The sequence below is a fragment of the Camelus ferus genome, chromosome 4, assembly GCF_009834535.1.
Source record: "Camelus ferus isolate YT-003-E chromosome 4, BCGSAC_Cfer_1.0, whole genome shotgun sequence".
NCBI lineage: Eukaryota > Metazoa > Chordata > Mammalia > Artiodactyla > Camelidae > Camelus > Camelus ferus.
In genome coordinates this window covers 75,335,349-75,352,911 of record NC_045699.1, presented here as the reverse complement: position 1 = coordinate 75,352,911, position 17,563 = coordinate 75,335,349, and the positions used below count along the sequence as shown (strand labels likewise).

General features: G+C 57.5%; 1 protein-coding gene across 21 annotated transcripts in view; it reads right to left on the bottom strand.

Annotated features, from left to right (window-relative positions):
• EHMT1 (euchromatic histone lysine methyltransferase 1) overlaps window positions 1–17,563 on the bottom strand; it is a 119,331-nt gene that overhangs the window by 24,504 nt on the left and 77,264 nt on the right. For 20 of the 21 annotated variants that reach the window (XR_004319606.1, XR_004319607.1, XR_004319608.1 and 17 more), the window contains 7 exons: window positions 14,809–14,952; window positions 13,850–14,076; window positions 12,611–12,766; window positions 11,499–11,581; window positions 10,382–10,488; window positions 5,289–5,411; window positions 763–864 (listed from right to left, as the gene is read on the bottom strand). Coding sequence is in view for 18 of the 21 variants with exons in the window: in XM_032479067.1 (XP_032334958.1) it covers window positions 763–864; window positions 5,289–5,411; window positions 10,382–10,488; window positions 11,499–11,581; window positions 12,611–12,766; window positions 13,850–14,076; window positions 14,809–14,952 (942 nt within the window). In the remaining 3 variants the exon portion in view is untranslated. The remainder of the gene's footprint in view (window positions 1–762; window positions 865–5,288; window positions 5,412–10,381; window positions 10,489–11,498; window positions 11,582–12,610; window positions 12,767–13,849; window positions 14,077–14,808; window positions 14,953–17,563) is intronic. The other variant, XM_032479070.1, reaches the window with a different exon arrangement.

Here is a 17,563-nt window from a genome sequence, read left to right as displayed (position 1 = left end):
GCCAGCCCGGCCGTAGCGAGTCACCAAGTCTGACCAGATGGGAGATGAAAGATGAAACAGGAGGGGGTCAGGCCCATGGAGCCCACAAACCACACCATAGGGAGCTGTGTTTCTGTCCACCTGGGAGGGTCTCACAGACAGGGTGAGGGGCCTAGGAGCTGGGGAGGCAGATGGGCCGCTGTGACAATGGAGTCATCTCAGAGCTCTGGTTCCTAAGTATGGAGGGTCCCGGAGAGCTGGTGGGGGGGGGGGGGCAAAGAGGGGATGGTGGAGGGGTCTCAGCTGAGGGCGTCCTGGAAGCCCCTGGGTTTGCTCTCCCAGCTGCTCACTCAGCAGGCACTTACAGGCCCTGCCCCACACCAGGCTCCGAGGCCACACCAAGCCCACCCTGGGGTCCAGCAGTGGTGGAGACACAGGCAGACGAGAGGCAGGTCCTGGGGAGAGGTGCACTATCAGCTGATGGCTGCGACCAGGAAGGAAGACTGGGGGCTGGGAGGGTGTCCTGCTGGAGGGAGCAGCATCTGAACACAGGCCTCAGGGACACCAGGTGGCCCAGGCAGACACCAGCAGCACAGAGTCTGAGTATGTGAGTCTGCGGAGCAGCCAGTGGGCAGGCCGGGGGGGGGGGGGGGGGGGACAAGGCCAGGCCTCCCAGGACCTCACCGGGGAGGCCGTGGAGGATGGCCGAGGCCAGGACTGCCGCCAAGGGAGCCCTGTGGCCAGACCGTCTTGTGAGTGCCGCAGGGGAAGGCGAGGCTTTACCTGACAGTTGACGTCCATCTGTCCATTTGAAAGCAGATACTGCACCACCTCATAGTGGCCTTTCTTGGCAGCCAGGTGCAGGCAGGTGGAGCCCTCTGCGTCCTGCAACACAAACGCCATTTAGGACCAGAGAAACCCCGTGGGGCTGGGGCAGCTGGTCCTGCAGCCTGACCCCTCTTGACAGCTGACCGCCTCCAGCCGCTCCCGGGGACAGGGGGCCCGTCTCCTTCGGCTTTCAGCTCCATCTCTTCAAGGACATTCGATGCACCACAGTAGCCGAACCATCTCAAAACAAATCCAAGCCCATTTCAGTGTGCAGTCAGACCCAGGGAATCCAACCACTGTTACACTGACACCTCTTTTGACACTTTTGCTACAAATGTAGGTGGTCCTAAATGATGGTTTTATGTTTTTAAATTGTCCACAGGTAACTTATCATATACCCTTCTGCATTCATGTTTAGTTCAACATTCTGACTTTGAGATTCGCCTTTGTACAGGGCAGGTAGCACATTATGTCAATGCTGAAAAACCGGTCCGGTTTTGCACATTCCTGGTTGAGGCTGTGGTTTCTGGCTGTTTTGTTCCCATTTCCCTGATTCCTCGGGCGAGAGCTGCCACGGCACCCGACACCAACATGGCCTTTATGGATTCAGCGGCCAGAGGATGGGTGTGTCTGGGCGTCTGAAAGACCGGGCGCCTTCCCTGCACCCCTCGGTCACACACACGCCCTCTCCTGGGAGCTGCCTGGTCTCCCTCCTCATCGAAGGCAGCCTGATGCTCTATGGCTGCAAAACCCTCTCAGGTGGCAGCCTGCCTTCCCTGTGCCTCGTGACACCTTTCGCTGATCAGAAATCCTGAGTTCTGTTGCACCTGATCATATCCGTCATTTCTGTACTTTCCTGTGTCTCACTGAAGAAATCTTTCCCAATGCGGAATCACAAAAATAACCTCTGGTCTTAACTTCTGCAGGTTAGGTAGTTTCGTCTTTGGTGTTGGCATCAACAGCGGGTTGGGGGCGGCAGCCTGTGTGCGTCCAGCAGGGGTCTGCAGAGGCTCTGGGATCTGTAGGTTATTTTTCACCAAATTTGGGAAATTTATGACCACCTTCCCTTCAATGTATTTTTCCCCACTGGTTTTCTCTCTGTTCTGGGACTCCAGCTACACGTCAAACAGCTTGACGATCTACAGCCTGGTTTTCACACAGAGGAACTTCTGACTGGGCTCCAATTTCAAGGGCCCTTCCCTGCTGCACTCAGTCTGCTGGTAAGGGCGTGGGCAGCCTGCCCACGTTAGCATTTGCTCCCCAAACCACCACTGCTCCAGTCCCTTGAGCTGCTGGCGCCAGCTGCTTCTGTGAGGCCCGCACACTGCCCTTGTGCCCTCGGTGGTGCTCTGCTTGGCGGGCACTGACTCCCGTGACGAAGCTTGGAAACTGTCTGCTGGAGAGACTTGGGCAGAGCTTGCCCACCCACCACGACAGGGGATTAATAAGTTATCCATATTTACAGAAAAACTAAAAGTTTCCAGATCTCAAAATTCACCCAGAACAAAGGCCAAATACAAGCTTGAAAAAAATATTCACAACACATGTAAATAACTGTACACGAAAACATGTTCACTTGAGAGAAGCAAATTAAAAGAGTACTAAAAAAAAAAAAAAGGAACGAATAACAACTTTTGCATATCAAATTGTTAATATCTAAAAAAAACACTAATAGTTGGCACTGGTAAAACTGCAGGGAAATTAGTGCTCAGACACTCCTAGATGCAATTCAGAAACAGGTATCAAAGCCTTAAAAATGAGAATGTATTCTGAATGAGCAATTCCACGTCCAGAAATCTGACTTAAAGAAACCAAACGTGTGGGGAGCGTGTAGCTCAGGGGCAGAGCAGATGCTTACTTAGCATACACAAGGTCCTGGGTTCAAGCCCCAGTGCATCCTCTGAAAATAAGTAAGTAAACCTAATTACCCCCCCAAAATTAAATAAATAAAAGTTTTAAAAATAGGAAGTAAAAAAGAACTTAAAAAGAAAAACAAGAAACACGTGCAAAGATTTAGCTATGAAAATGTCTATTAAATAACTGTAGAATAAAAATTGAAAATGACAAATACTAAATAAGCAAATCTGTAAAGATTAAAAATTATATCAAGAAAAAATAACGTAGCCACTTGAAACAATGCTGTAGAATAATACTTATTAACAAAAAATAGAATTTAATTTGATGGGAAAAAGGAGTTAATAAATTAGTATAAACAGTGTGGTCACTTTCTCATTGGAAAAAATGTGTATTACAGTGAGACTACGAGACTTCCTTCCCATTCTTGCTGTGGTGGAACTACATACACACGCCTGCACCAGACATAAACCTCGCCACTCTGACCACTATCAAGGGCACTGACCACCCACGCAGCGCTGGGGCACCACCGCTCTTTTCGCTCGGCACTTCCACCCCCAAGCAGAGGCTGGTGCCCAGGAGGCAAGGATCCACTACTCTGGATCTGCAGACCGGCCTGTTCCGGGCCCTCACACGAGTGCAGCCACCAGTACCTGCCCTCCTGTGTCCGGCTTCTTCACCTGGTGCGACGCTGTCAAGGTTACCCACGCTGCGGCCTGCACCAGAACGCCCCTCCTTCCTGACGCGAGGCTGAGCAATCCTCCACTGTGGGGATGGCCCCAGCCTGGCCTGTCCACCGTCCACCGGAGGACACCCCGTGGTCCCTGTGAGCGACGCTGCAACAAGAGGGCACTCCTGCCCGTGTCCTTGCTTCCCGTTTCTTTGGAACTGCCAGATCGTATAGTGACCCACAGCTCAACTTTCTGAGGAACCAGCAAACTGCCTTCCAGTCACCGCATCGCTCTACGCTCCCCCAGCACCGTTAGAGAATTTCAATTTCTCCACACCTCCAACACTTCTCTTCTGATTTTCACTAACAGCTGTCCTCAGGGCATGAGGTGGTGCCTCACAATGCCGCGGAGCATCTTTTCCTGTGTGAGCTGACCATTCATTCATACACGTTCTCTGGAGAAATGTCTACCCAAACTCTGCCTGTTTTTGAGCTGGGCTGGATTTTGCTGCTGAGTGGTAGGAGGCGTTTATATACTCGGGAGAGTAACCCCTCTCAGACACAGAATTTACGAACATTCCTCCCCTGCTGTGGGCTGTTCCTTCACTCTCTGGACTAGTGTCCTTCGATGCACAAAAGTTTTTAATTTTGATGAAGTTTAATCTTATCTATTTTTTTCTTTTACTGTTTCTTTGTTCTTGGTTGTCATAACTAAGAAATCACTGCCAAATCCAATGTCACAAAGATTCTCCTGTTTTCTTCTAAGAGTCGTACGGGTTTAGCTCTTAAGTTTCAGTTTCTGATCACTGTGAGTTAATTCTGAACACACTGTAGGGCAGGGGCCCAACTTCACTCTTCTGTGTGTGGACACCCTGTTTCCTCAGCACCACTTGCTGAAAAGACCGATCTCTCCTCCTAACGGACGATCTAGCCCCTTGGCAAAAATCCCATGATCGCACGTGTGCGGGTTTATTTCTGGCTGTCTATTCTCTGCACCGGGACCACACTGCTTTGGTCACTGTGACTTAGTCATAAGTTCTGAAGTCAGAAGGGTGAGGCCTCCAGCTCTGTTCTCTTGCAGGACTGCGTTGGCTGTTTAGGGCCCCGTGAGAGTCGCTATGAGTCTCAGGCTGTGGAACGGCGCTGGCATTCGGAGGGGGACTGCACTGAAGTGCAGGTCACTCTGGGTGGTGACGACACGACCAGCATCCCCGGTGCAGGCCCCCAGGCGCAGAGGCTGACTGCGGCACACCTTATGTAGTAAGGGGCCTGAGCACCGGCAGGTCCTGGGACCAGTGCTCCGCCGACACCAGGGCATGAACGCACAGTCTCCCTTCAATCTGTGAACACAGGATACGCTTCCATTTATTTGTATCTCCAATTTCTTTCAGCAACGTTTTAGTGCACAAATCTTTTGCCTTCTTGGTCAAATTTATTCCTAAGTGTTTTATTCTTTTTGATGCTATTGTAAACGGAACTGTTTTCTTAGTTTCCTTTTTTGATAGCTGATTGCAAGTGCACAGAAACACAACTGGTCTTTCTGTACTGATTTCGTGCCTTACAACTTCCCCTATTAGTTCTAACGATCTTCTGTGTGGATTCTTTATGGTTTTCCACACACAGGAGCACGTCACCTGTGAGCAGAGCCCCCTCCATGTCCCCCTGCCCGTCTGAGTGCCTTCTCCTACTTCTCTTCTCTGCCCACCTGCTCGGGCCGAAGGCAGAAGACGGCGGGTGAGCCACCAGGCAAGGGGGGACGCGCCTCTGCACGCCCCCACCAGCTGCAGCCCGCCGTCAGGTCCAGTGCTCACCAGCATCTCCTGCGAACAGACCGGCAACCAGGCAGGGTGAACCAGCCACTTCCAGACACCCTGCAGTGTCTGTCTGACGGCTACCGAGCCCTGCTCCTCCTCGTGAGAAACCCCGACCCCAGACAGTGCCTCTGGCCCACGAGTACCTTAGGGTCCGCGAGGGCACCGGCCTTGATGAGGTACTTCACCGCGTCTAAGTGGTTGTTCTCGGCCGCCTCCATCAGCGGGGTCCTCTGGTCCTCCGAGCAGGTGTCGATATTGGCGCCCGCCTGGTGAGACAAGGGACAGCTCAGGTGTGACAGCTGCTGCTTGGTGAGGAGACGCCCCCCCGGGCTCAGACCCCTAAATCAGAAGTCTCAGGAGCTACGTTACGCTCTTCCTGCAGACCGTGGCTGAGCCGCCCAAACCTGAATTCAGAGACAGGATCACTACCACCGTCAGACCTTTAGTTCAAAGAAAGCCTTTCATTTCTAAGTTAATCTGGCAAAAAGTGTTTACAGCACATCAGCGACAACACTTTCAGAAATAAGAAAGGTGAGACCCGCTATGGCAGGCAGAGAAGTGGCGCAGAGGGGCCTCAGCAAGGCTGGGCTGGGCGGCAGGCGGAGACCCGGCCTGGTTACTGAGGACCTGGTTCAGTGGCCTCCGAGGCCTCTTCCTCCAGCTAATTTAACGCTTGCCAAAATTAACTGAACAAAAACTGATTTCCAATGTGCATTCTGGAGAAACCTCTAATTTTCTAGCAGCATGTGTACTTGAAAACCAGAGAGCCGGCAGGTATATGAGAGTAAACGGCTGTCTGACTCGTGAGAAGCCCACCTTCAAAGCAGGCTGTGCGCTACAAGCACATTAAGTGGCGCCTGAACCTTCTCCACACGGGGGAGAGAGTAACTTCACGGCTGACGTGCAAAAAGCTAGTATTTATAAGGTTGAAAACAATACTATTTTTACTATCAACAATTACATTTCAAAAGTAACACAATTTAGTGAGAAATTTCTAAACAGACCTAGAATGGTGGCTTGGAAAACAGGGGCCTGAGGGAGACCGTGCTGTTTCGGAGAGCGGCTCCCTCCTCTCGGGGCAGAGCTGAGATCAGAGAGCGGAGCCCCGAGGAAGGAAACGGGAAGGGACACGGGTCCAACAGCCCAGCCTGAGGGCAAAGCAGAGGTGGGATTCCACAGCAGTGACTTTTAACAGATGAACTTAGAAACACAAGACAGGTGCAGAGTGAGGGCCAGGCACTAACCAGGCCAGTGTGGGATCGGCTACACTCCAGCCAGGATGCACAGAGCCGGAGGGACCCTCTGCCGCGGAAAGGCCAGGCGCTGCCTGCAAACTGCACACACTTGGCCAGGCCTCTCCCTGATGCACAGGAGTGCCGGGCGTGGGCACCAAAAGCAAATGCGAGAGCCCAGCTTCGGGCCCACCCAGGGGACAGCCCAGGACAGTGGGGCCCACACGCCAGGCAGCCTCCGACCAAGCAGCGCCTAGGAGACCTGGACGGTCGGTCTGATGATCAAGAGCTCCCTGAGACTCAGGTGCGAGTGAGGGCCAGCAGGGTGGACCCACTACCAACTCTCCGTGTGCTCGTCTGAATCCGCCCCAGCAAACTAGGACCCTGATAGGAAAGTGACTGTCACCAGGAAGCCCAGGGGAGGCTGAGAGACATGCCGAGAGAGCTCTGAGCCACAGGGAGGAGGCAGGGGGAGGGCATCAACCGGGGGTCTCCACCCAGAGACGGGGAGCACAGGAGATGTGTCCAGCATGTGGACTTGATGCAGCTCCAGGCCAGACACACCACTGCCAACATTGCCAGTGCCGGACCCAGGCAGTCCCCCATGTTGGGCGCAGAGGCCCCTCTGGGCACGAGGGGTATGTGCGCAGGGCCCCGAGGGTGTGCACTTGTGTGCAGCCCACGGCAGGTCCTGGCTCGCAGGGGGCCACTACAGCAGGTGGCCCTCTGGCCCTATAGCCACCAGAAAACACACCTTTTTCTATGAGAAGATGTCTCAGGGGCTTATAGCCTACACAGCCTTTAAAAAGCAAAGCAGACGGGACAGACCCCAGACACAAGCAAACACATCAACACGTAAGGATGCGACATCAGCGACAGATCCGGGAGCAGGTGGAGGCGCCCAGTGGCTGAAGCAGCCCCGAGTGACTGTCCGTGGGGACAAGCTCTGGGCCCAGGACAGGAGTGACCCGCAGCAGGTGCTCCGAGGGCACAGCTGCCCCACAACGGTGAAGTCCTGCTGGGGTTTAACTTCACTTCATCATTTAAAGCCACGTGCGGTAGGGCCACAGTTCCCAGTGAGAACTCGGAATGAAGACGGAAGTGGATGGAAGAACGTCAACCCGGCTCCACACCACTGAGGCAGGAGCCGCTGCCTGCGAGGGCCCGCGGCTGCAGACACAGTGGCAGCCCTCCTGCTGCGGAGCCGAGCCTGGCCAGGGGGAGAGTGAGGGAAAGCCCACCCACAGAGCTGAGCCTCCGGCAAACACCACCCTTGGATTCAGGTCAAAACAGAGTAAATCCGTTTGGTGTCCCTCCTGCTGAGGTCCTGGGGGACGACAAGTTCACAAAAGCATGGCCCCCAGGCTCAGGGAGCTTGCAGCCTGGGGCATCAAGTTCTAATCAGGCGGTCACAACTCCAGGCTACACAGAGTCGTAAAGAAAGCCCGCCCACCCGTGTAGACAGTGTCTTACTCTGCACGAGAAGCTGCAAAGCAGAGCACAGGGCTCCAGCGTCCTGTTCACAACCACGAGGCAGGGCGGGAACAGGCATCAGCGTCAGCGACTGGGCCCTGTGTCAGGCTTTAGCTCTTTGACTGGAACAGGCAAAGAATTCACATCACGGGGCAGCTAAAGCGAAGCTAACGGGACAGAGCGAGGCCACGCTATTTCAGGGGCTCACATGCCAGTAAACACACAGAACCTCGCACACGTGATCGTCACAGTAAAGCCTGGAGAGCTGCCCGGGGGTGGGGGTCAGGGGCGGGACACGGTGTTTCTGGGGAGCGAGCGGTACTGAGTCCTGACCCGAGCTCAGGATGGCCCCTTTGCAGCCATTTATTAACCAGAAGGTTTACGCTTTAAAGACTTTTCTGTATGTCCCCCGCCACCACACACACACATTTTAATGTAAGGGAGGGGAAGGTCAGGTCCTTTCAAAGGAGTGACAAGCTAACTCCTCAAGAGGAAGAAGGGAGTCAGAAGACAGGGGACCATCCCCACCTGGAAGCGAAGGAAGACAACTACGACCCAGCTTCCAAAGCCAGGAAACCACCTCCCACGACGGAGAGCAGCCTGGGTCGCGGCCCTGCCCGTCAGCACTAGGGACGGTGGGGCCAGCCCGCCCCCGCCCTGCCTCCTGCCTACCCTGGTCCTGCAACAATCCCTCGGGCACTGGCCGTCGCGGCCACCCTCAGCAGGAGTACGGCGACCTGCACATCCCTCCGTGACTTCTCAGAACGGGGGCCGGCGCTCTCGGTGGTGGTCTCCCAAAGGCCGCCCCTCCGACACTGCCTCCAAGTCCACACCAGTGCCCCGCCGGCCAGCCCAGCCTCCCCTGCAGCGAGCTCGGCCACTCTCTCACGGTCACGGCCGAGATGGACACCTAAGTGACCAGAACCCCACCTGCTGGCTCTGGACCCCCTCATATTCTCTGTGGAACTCACGCCTGCAGCCCTGAGGGCCCCTCCACCGAAGCCCCCACTTGCCCAGCTCCCCCTCGGCCTCCAGGGTCCCTGTGCCCCCTGCACCCCTCCTCCCTCAGGCTCCAGCTGAGCAAGGAACGCAGTTCCTTAGGGTCACAGAGCAACATCCAGGGGCGAGAAAGCAAATAAAGAGAAAAAAAGTGAGATGAAGCAAAAGTCAACCCGAGAGGAAGAAACAGACAAGAGTGAAAAAGGTATGTTTCACAGGCTGAGAATCAAAACCACAAGGTAGGAAACTAGAAATAAGCGCCCCAAATCCCAGCAAGCACAGCTCAACCAGAGGTTCCCATGAAAGCACGAAGCCTGAGCTGCTTCAAGTTCGGTCACATGCCGTTCGAAGAAACGCCCAAACAGGGCTTTGTGGTGGGACGAAGCTGAGGGACCCCACAAGTCAGAATCTGAACCAAGCTCGACCCCCGTGAAGCACACACGCGGTCTCCGCACAGCCAGGCGAGGACCAGAGGCTGAGGCCGCCGCTCTGGCTGACGGTGACCTGAGGCAGTGCCGTGACCGTGGATGGACAGGAGGCAGAGCAGATGGGCGCATGGACGGCCGGCACTGCGGGGACCCCATCACAGCGCCCTGGGGACAGCCATGTGCACAGTCCTCTCCTGATGCCAGGAAAGGCCACCAGCTGACGGTCCCAGTCAGGAACCCACCACCAGCCCTCAGTCCTTTCCTTTAAATACAAACAAACAGGTTCCACTTGTTTGCGGAAGATCTAAAATAAATAAGACCAAAACAAACGGGGCGGCACGAAGCTTCAAAACACCGTGACACCTTCGGAGAAGCAAGAAGAGAACCAGAGGCTACAGAAAAGGAACTGTCGGCGAGCAAGAAGAGACTCAGGATGTCAAAGCGTGGTGGTGCAGAGTATCACCCCAGGAGGAGCCGAGGGCCACACCGAGAGCACTGCCCAGAACGCGGAATCAGGACGGAGAGCCGGCCCGTGATGGGAAAGCCGGGCCCAGACGGTGGGTCCAGACAGGCCAACGTCCAAACCCAGGAGACCAGGCGGGAAGCCTGCAGGACAGAAACTTCAGATCAGTGGGCGTAAGGACTCCTGAAGGGTCTAGAGGTAAAGAACCAGACCTAAAATGCAGTCTCGGGACACAGGGTTAGGGAACGGACACCCCAGAGATACGAGGGGGCAGGAGGTGCAGGTGTGGCTCAGCTTGGGACATGCCCCTGACCCCATGACAGTGCCCAGCGTTGACCAGCCAGCACGCAGAGCAGCATGGGGGGTGGTGACCGGGAGGGAGGCACCCTCAGCCTGGGCCAAGCCTCCTGCCCCAGCAGTCAAAAGGACACTAGACACAGAGAGTGAACCGGAACAACCAATGCTGAGCCAACGGCGGAAAACGGCAGGAGAAAAAGCCAGGGTTGCTGGCACCAGGCCGGTCCCCGCGGGAGTGACAGGAGGGCTGCTTCTCCCCGGAAGCCTCCCGCACCACCGATTCCCAGCTCTCAGACCCGCAGGCCGCGTAACTTCGTGTGGGGACTCCCGGGGCCGCGTCCGACCTGGATCAGCATGTGGCAGATGTCCACGTGGCCGGCCTCCGCCGCGGCGTGCAGGGGGGATCGCTTGTTCTGGTGCTCCATCTTGAAGTTGGGGTCAATGCCGTCGACTGTGAACAAACAGGGTTGTACCAATTACTCCGCGTGCAGTCTCTGCTCTGGGGCCCCAGGAAGGCATGGCGGCCGGTGCAGACCCCCAGCCGGGCAGTGTGGACGCTGCCGCCCCAGGGGACCGTCACACGGCACCGCCGGTCCTGCGGGGGGAGACCGGAAGGCAGTGACCAGGTCTGGATGACACTGATGGGCAGGTCTGCTCGGAAGCCCCCCAACAACACAGGCTCTTCCCCGACTCCTGGTCTAACTCTGGGGCTCCTTGGGGCAGCCTCCCCCGTGTCCCCACCAGGCACCAGCCTGAGCCTCGGGTGGGGACACTGTAGGTCAGGCCCGAGGGAAGTGCAGCTCACGGAGCACAGCTCCCGAAGCGGTCACCCTGCCAAGAGGCACCCCGGAGCAGAGGCCACCCAGCACCACACGAAATCTGCGGGGAAATGACTCAAGTCGCCGTTCTGGCCAATGTAAAGGAAAACCTTTTTCCCCTCAGAGCAAACTGTTAACCTTCCTTCTTGATTCGCTGTCAAGCCAAGGCTTCTGAATCGCCTCTTCAAGCCCAAGGCCACGAGTTCAGAATCAAACCACCATCCCTTCTTCCGCACGGGACGCGGCTGGGGCCTGGCCAGCGCGCTCAGCTGAGGACCCATGACAGCAGGGACACACCACGGAGCCTGCAGAAGCCAACTCCACACTAATGTCACCGCAGCCCTCTCTGTCCCCAGAGCTGCCGCCTTCCCCAGGGGCACTCCTGCCTCCTGGAGCACCAGCACAGGGGACACTCCTGCCTCCACATCCCCAGCAGCACGACAGCCTGGCTCCCTGATTCTGCTTTCACTGAATCCGCACTTCCTCTTAACTTAATAATGACGTGCTCATCCTCAATTCAGAGGGGATGCTCCCACTACTGTGACCACTGACAGTAGCCAGTTGACCACCACTGGGTGGCCTTGCCACACCGACCACACCGGCCAGCCGGGCGGGACCCAGCGAAGGGCAGACGGCCACCTACCCAGCATGAGCAGCACCTTCTGCACCTCCCCCTGCCGTGCCGAGAAGTACAGCTGCTTCGGGTGGAAGCGGAGCTTCTTGGGTCTGCCGAGAGAGCACAGGACAGCGTGAGCGCAGGCCCCACCACGCTCACCGCACACGCTCGCCACGCACACACTCACCACCTGCACTCACCACACACATACCACTTACACTCACCGCACACACCTACACCGTACACACTGAGCTGCAGGCTGGGGAGGTGGGTGGTGCCCATGTGCCGAGTCCTCAGGGTCAAGGATGCCATGAACACTAGGCCCGAGGCCTCTCACAGGGAAAAAAAACAATGATCAGCTGCCTCCTCCACCCACGGCACAAGCTTCCTGAGGCTTCTGCAAGCCACAGGGCACAGACCAACCGTTTCTTTGTGGCATGAGGTCCACAGAGCCCCAAGGAGGCGGGGACAGCATGTCACCCCCAGCCACGCCCACCCTCCTCCCAGTGCAGAGTCGGGGCCTGGTGAGGGGACATGGGGCCGGACAGTCACCAGAAGAGCAGGGCCAGAGCTTGAGAGACTTGGGAACAGGTCTCAACATCACAAATTCCCAGGAAGAGAGATCACACGCTGCCCAAGGAGGGCGATGGCAGCCCAGGCCGAGCCCTGACCGTGGCCGTGAGCAGAGGACCCCTGCAGGGCCGGGGGTCAGGGATGCCAGGCCCTGCTGTGGGCGGAGAGTGGGCTGCCTTATCTGGGAGCCGCAGGTAAGACCAGGACCGCTCAGTCCAACCCCTCATTTGCTCTGACACCCTGAGGTTGGGGCCACGGGAAACAGTGTCCGGGGAAACGTCCCCACTATGACTTCAAAGGGTCACTCTGCTCTTAACAAAACTGACAATACCTTGCAATAATTCTCTCAAATAATGTGAGAATACGTAAGCAGCCCTGCTGCACAACATTGATGGAAACTGACACACGCCTCAGTGACCTCCCGGGGCTGTCCAGCAACCCTGCTGTGGTGCAGGTGCCTAGGACAGGAGGGCCGGGCAAGTCCCTGACGCCATGGGGCAAGGACTGCCAGACACGTGGGAGGGTGGGAGCAGAGCCTGTGGGAGCGAGCGCCAAGCTGGCCTTACTTCTCCGAGTCCAGGGCGATGAGCGCGCTCTCCAGGGTCTCCTTCCCGGGGGCCGGCTTCCCCAGCCCGGCCGGCCCGGTAGGGTCGAGGCCCTCGGGCCCGGGGGGGCCGGCGCCGGGCAGCTTGTCGTCCTCTGAGAGCGGGGCTCCAGCAGTGCTTCGGGGAAGAGACAGAGGGATCCGAGTTCAGAGATGGGGAGACCCTCCCTCTTACATAAACCGACACGAATATGGAACAGTTGCCCCGATCCCCGACCCCACCCCCACCCCCGTGCAGCTCCTCCATTCAGTCCCTGGACGGAAGAGCCCGACTGAGGATCACATTCCCAGAGAAAAAGGACACGCAGAAGGGAGGGCGGCTTGTCCAGGGCTTTCCACCAAATGTTCGGAGCTGCTCTAGTGAGTGAACTTCAGGACGAATCCACCAAGGCCACTGCCCTCCCCAACAGAAGGAAATCCCCTTGGAATTTTGACTCAAAGAGCATTAACTTACAGATTAACGTGACTAGTATAGAATGCCACGACGGAACCGACCCCCTCCCAATATTCAATTTCTAATTTTGTCTACAAGTTGAGTCTCTGAAGTGACCGCCAGCGAAGTGTGACGGCCCCTTCACGTCAGTGAGACATCGAGGGTCCCCTCCATGCAGGCTGCAGGTCTTGCTGCTCGGGAAGGGCTCCCCAGCCCTGGCTTCTGGCCAGACGCCGTCGGGGAAGCCAGGCTCCAGACCCCTCCTCCTGCCTGACCATCTGTCTGGCTGTTTAACTCCACGAGTTCCTCAGCTATTTCTACAGAACCCTCTCAGGAAGAAAAGCTAAGTTTCCAACATAAACCCTTCTCCTTGAGACCGTGTCTTCCCTGTTCAGCCAGGGCCTGCCTTCAAGAAGTGACGCAGCAGGAATGGACTCCAGCAGCGGACACTGGTGTTTCACGTTGCACACGCACCCGTGGGCATAGATGGGCACAGACTCGAGTGCAGGCATCTGCACAGCTGCCTGTGGGCGTGCTGGGCTCTGACAGAAAACAGTGCCCCGTGTCGAGCAGGGCAGGGTAACACTGGCTTGGGAACAGGCAGACACTCCACAGAACCACGCTGAGGGCAGAAGAGACGGACGCACAGTGGCGCTGAGTGAGTGAACCCCAGCGCCCCCGCAAAGCCAGCTGGGGGACTGGCTGGGAGCCGCCAGACAGGCCTCCCTGGAAGAACCCCCCGGAGGCCCCGCAGGACGCCGGACGCACCTGCCCGTAGTGGTGTCGGCCCTGCCCTCCAGTGCAGGGCTCCTCTCCTGCCCGGGGACCAGCATCGCGGTGGAGGTCGTGTCTGCCTTTGCGACGGTCACCTCTTTGGCCTTGGAGGTCTCCTCCCCACAGTGCGGACAGTAGCTGGCATTGTTCACTCGAGAGGCACAGTCTTTGTGGAAACGGTGAGAGACGCTGCTCTCAGGCTGACATTCCATGAAGTTACCCTGAAAGAGTGATGAGGAATCAGCTTTTGGAACTGGGGCAGAAAAGCGAGCAAAGCACGACTGAGCCGCCAGGAAGCAGCTCCCAGCCCCCGCCAGGAGAGGAGGGGACCAGGCCCCACGTCTGCTGGCCTCCCCAGGCCCGGACCCAAAGAGGAGAAAGTCAAGCGGGAGAGGCCGCTCCGACCAGGGAGAAGCCGCCTATGAGACCAGGTCCAAAGAGGAACCCAAGGAGGGCGGGTCAGACGACAGGTTCGGAACCGAGCCCTAGGAGCAGGCGCTGTGACAAAGCCAGGGGATCACCGCCAGCCTCAGGCCATGGCTCTCCGGGCAGCACGCCTGCGAGAAAACCTCCAGACGGAAGAAGGGCAAGGGCAGCGGGCTCCTGCCGGGAGCGGCAGCTCCCAGACCCGAGAAGCAGGAGAGGACGCGGAGGACCGTGAGGGCACACGGGCGTCACGTCCCGGGAGGCCCTGGAGGAGCTCTCGGCCCAGAGCACAGAGCCCGCACGGAGCCCACAGTGCCGAGTGAGGGCTGGGTGGGCCGGGGGAAGGCACCGCGCACTGTGAACTGTCATTTGTGGATGAAGGACCAGAAGAAGAAAAGCCCAGGTGCCACGGAGGGGCCTGCCAGCGAGAGGCACTGTGCTCAGGCCCGGGAACGGGGCGGGGGGGGGGGGGTGCCGGGGGCTCGGGCTGCCAGGCCGCGTCTGCCCCTCGGTGCTGGGCCACTTACCGCTGTGCAGAAGTAGCCGCAGCCGGGGCAGCACTGGTGCTTCACCATCCGGCCACGGTGGTCCTCACACAGCACCAGGAGCGGCGCCTTGCTGGACGGGCGCATCAGCTCGTGCTTGACCACGCTGTTTGTGCACCTGCCCAGCTGCAATTGGACAAGACCGGTCAGCCCGGAGGAGGGCTTGGCCACCGAGCGTCCAGCAGCTGCCACACACAGCACGGGAGGGGCAGGCTGTCAGGAGCATGAAGAGGGACACGGATCCCCCCCCCATCCACGGGAGAAGGACCACCAACGTGGCCAGGAGCTGCACCCGCACAGCATTAAGGAGCAGGTGGTCACTGGCCACGCCAGGAGAGTGTCCCGGGCAGGACACACGAAAGATAGCAGGACATGCCAGGGAACACAGCCAGGCCGGACGGAGAGAACCCCAGGCCAGAAGCAGGGATGCAGAGAACCCACGGGACCCCCAGGCAGTCGAGGTGGCCAAAGCAAGACGCCGGACCAAGGCCAGCGGTCAGCCACACAGACCTGGGACCCAGCCCAGCCACGCCGGCTACTGCCCAGGCGCCTTCTGGCAGCCCCCGCCAGCCCATCGGCCTTGTCCTCCAGTGAGGGGATCACGGGGCGCAGGGAAAAGCCAGGGGAGCGGGCAAGAGACACGACGCTGACGCCCGGAGAAACAGGCCCCGTGGCCACCCTGAAGCCGCACAGGAGGCTGTGAGGGAGACCTGGCGGGGAACAGAAACGGGCTCTCAGCATCAGAAACAAGGCAGGAGACATGAGAGGCCCCACAGAGGTGCTGAAGATAGAGCTTCCCAAGTTCAGAGAACGGGAAGGAGGGAGAGCGCCGGCAGCTCCGCCTGAGACTTAAGACAAGGCAGAGAAGACGCAGCCAAGGACCGAGCCAACGTCTCTCCAGAGCTTCCGAGGTGACCCCCCAACCCGGCGCAGGCGAGGACCAGACCTCGGGCAGAAGACAACGTGGTCTCCGCATGCCAGGAAACCACACCGGGCCCCCGAGACTTGGGCGGAGGCGTCTTCAGAGCATATCTCCCTCCCCTCAAGCTAACTGTCTTGAGGAGTGAACGGAGGAGAGGACTGTGTGGCCCCAGACCTGAGGGCCCACCAGCCGGGGACGGACCCTGCGACGGGTACAAAGGGAACAACAGAACTGTGAGAACGAAAGGTTCTCAGGAAGGTAATGGCCCAGCAAACCACTGTTCCTGCAGACACCTCCATGCGGACGGAGGCCGGCTTAGGGGCCTGTCCCCCAGCAAGAAACCTCAGATGACACCTCGAGGAGAGGCCAGGAGATGAGAGGGGAAATGGGACTTCAGGATGCAGAGAAAAGCGCAGAGTCAGCTCGGGCGGGCTGGAGGGCCAGACGGAAATGTTGCATCAGGAACTCTTCGCGGTTGTCCGCGCAGGAGGGGCACCGACATGCATCCAACCAACCCGCCAGCCCTGCGGCAATGCCGGGCAGTCGGGAGGTCCTGCCCAATCAAGGCATAGGCGGCAGGAGGGAGTGGGGTGCGGGGGGAGAGTTGTCAGCACCAATGCCAAGGACACAGTGCAGCCACCAAGACACGTGTGCACGTAGCCCGGGGCCGGCCATCAGACCCACTGTGCCTGAAGGCATGGGGCACCCCGTTGGCAGAGCAGCACTGGCCGGGCCGCCGGGCCCCAGCTGTGCAGGCACACGACCGACCGGTGTGTCTGGAAGAGACAAAAGGACACGGGGCTGAGACGAGGAAGCCTAAGTGTTGGAAGATAAAACATATTTTTGGGAAAACAGCACCAGCTTAAGAATTTCCTGAAATCCCACGAAAAACAGACAGCACCTCAACGGCAAAACCAAACCCACAGACGCTGATGTCAAAACCAGAGGACCCAGAACACAAACGGGTGGAAGTGAGGCTGCGAGACGGGGTGGAAGGCTGGGAGACGGAGGCAGCACCTCGCGGACCCAAGGACAGGAGGGCAGCGAGGTGCCCAACAGTCCTCCCTGGGCCTGAGAAGGCCTGGGAGAGACCCCGCCCAGTCCTAGCACGTGCACGGGGCTGCCCAACAAAACCAACCCGCCAGGGCCCCTCTAGTGCAGGGCACGAGCACCAGGCAAAGCCGAACTGAACAGAACAGGCCGAACAAGAGAAGTGAAGAGAAAAGAAGATCAAGACCAGAGGTTCTCAAACCTCTCATTTCCACGTTCTTTACTCGGAAAAATTACTGAAGGTTCCAAAGAGCTTCTGTCCAAGGGGGTGCATCGATTAACATTTAACGTGTTAGAAATAAAAAAAAGAAAGTTTTAAAACATTACCAAATTTAACGACAACCTACAGAATGGGAGAAAATTTTTGCAAAAGATGAAACTGACAAAGGCTCGATCTCCAGAATATATAAGCAGCTCATACGACTTGATAAGAAAAAAACAAACAACCCAATTCAAAAATGGGCAGAAGACCTAAACAAGCAATTCTCCAAGGAAGACATACAAATGATCAGTAGACACATGAAAAAATGCTCCATATCACTAATTATCAGAGAAATGCAATCAAAACTACAATGAGGTACCATGTCACACCAGTCAGAATGGCCATCCTTCAAAAGTCCACAAATGACAAATGCTGGAGAGGCTGTGGAGAAAGGGGAACCCTCCTACACTGCTGGTGGGAATGCAGTTTGGTGCAGCCACTGTGGGAAACAGTGTGGAGATTCCTCAAAAGACTAGGAACAGACTTACCGTATGACCCAGGAA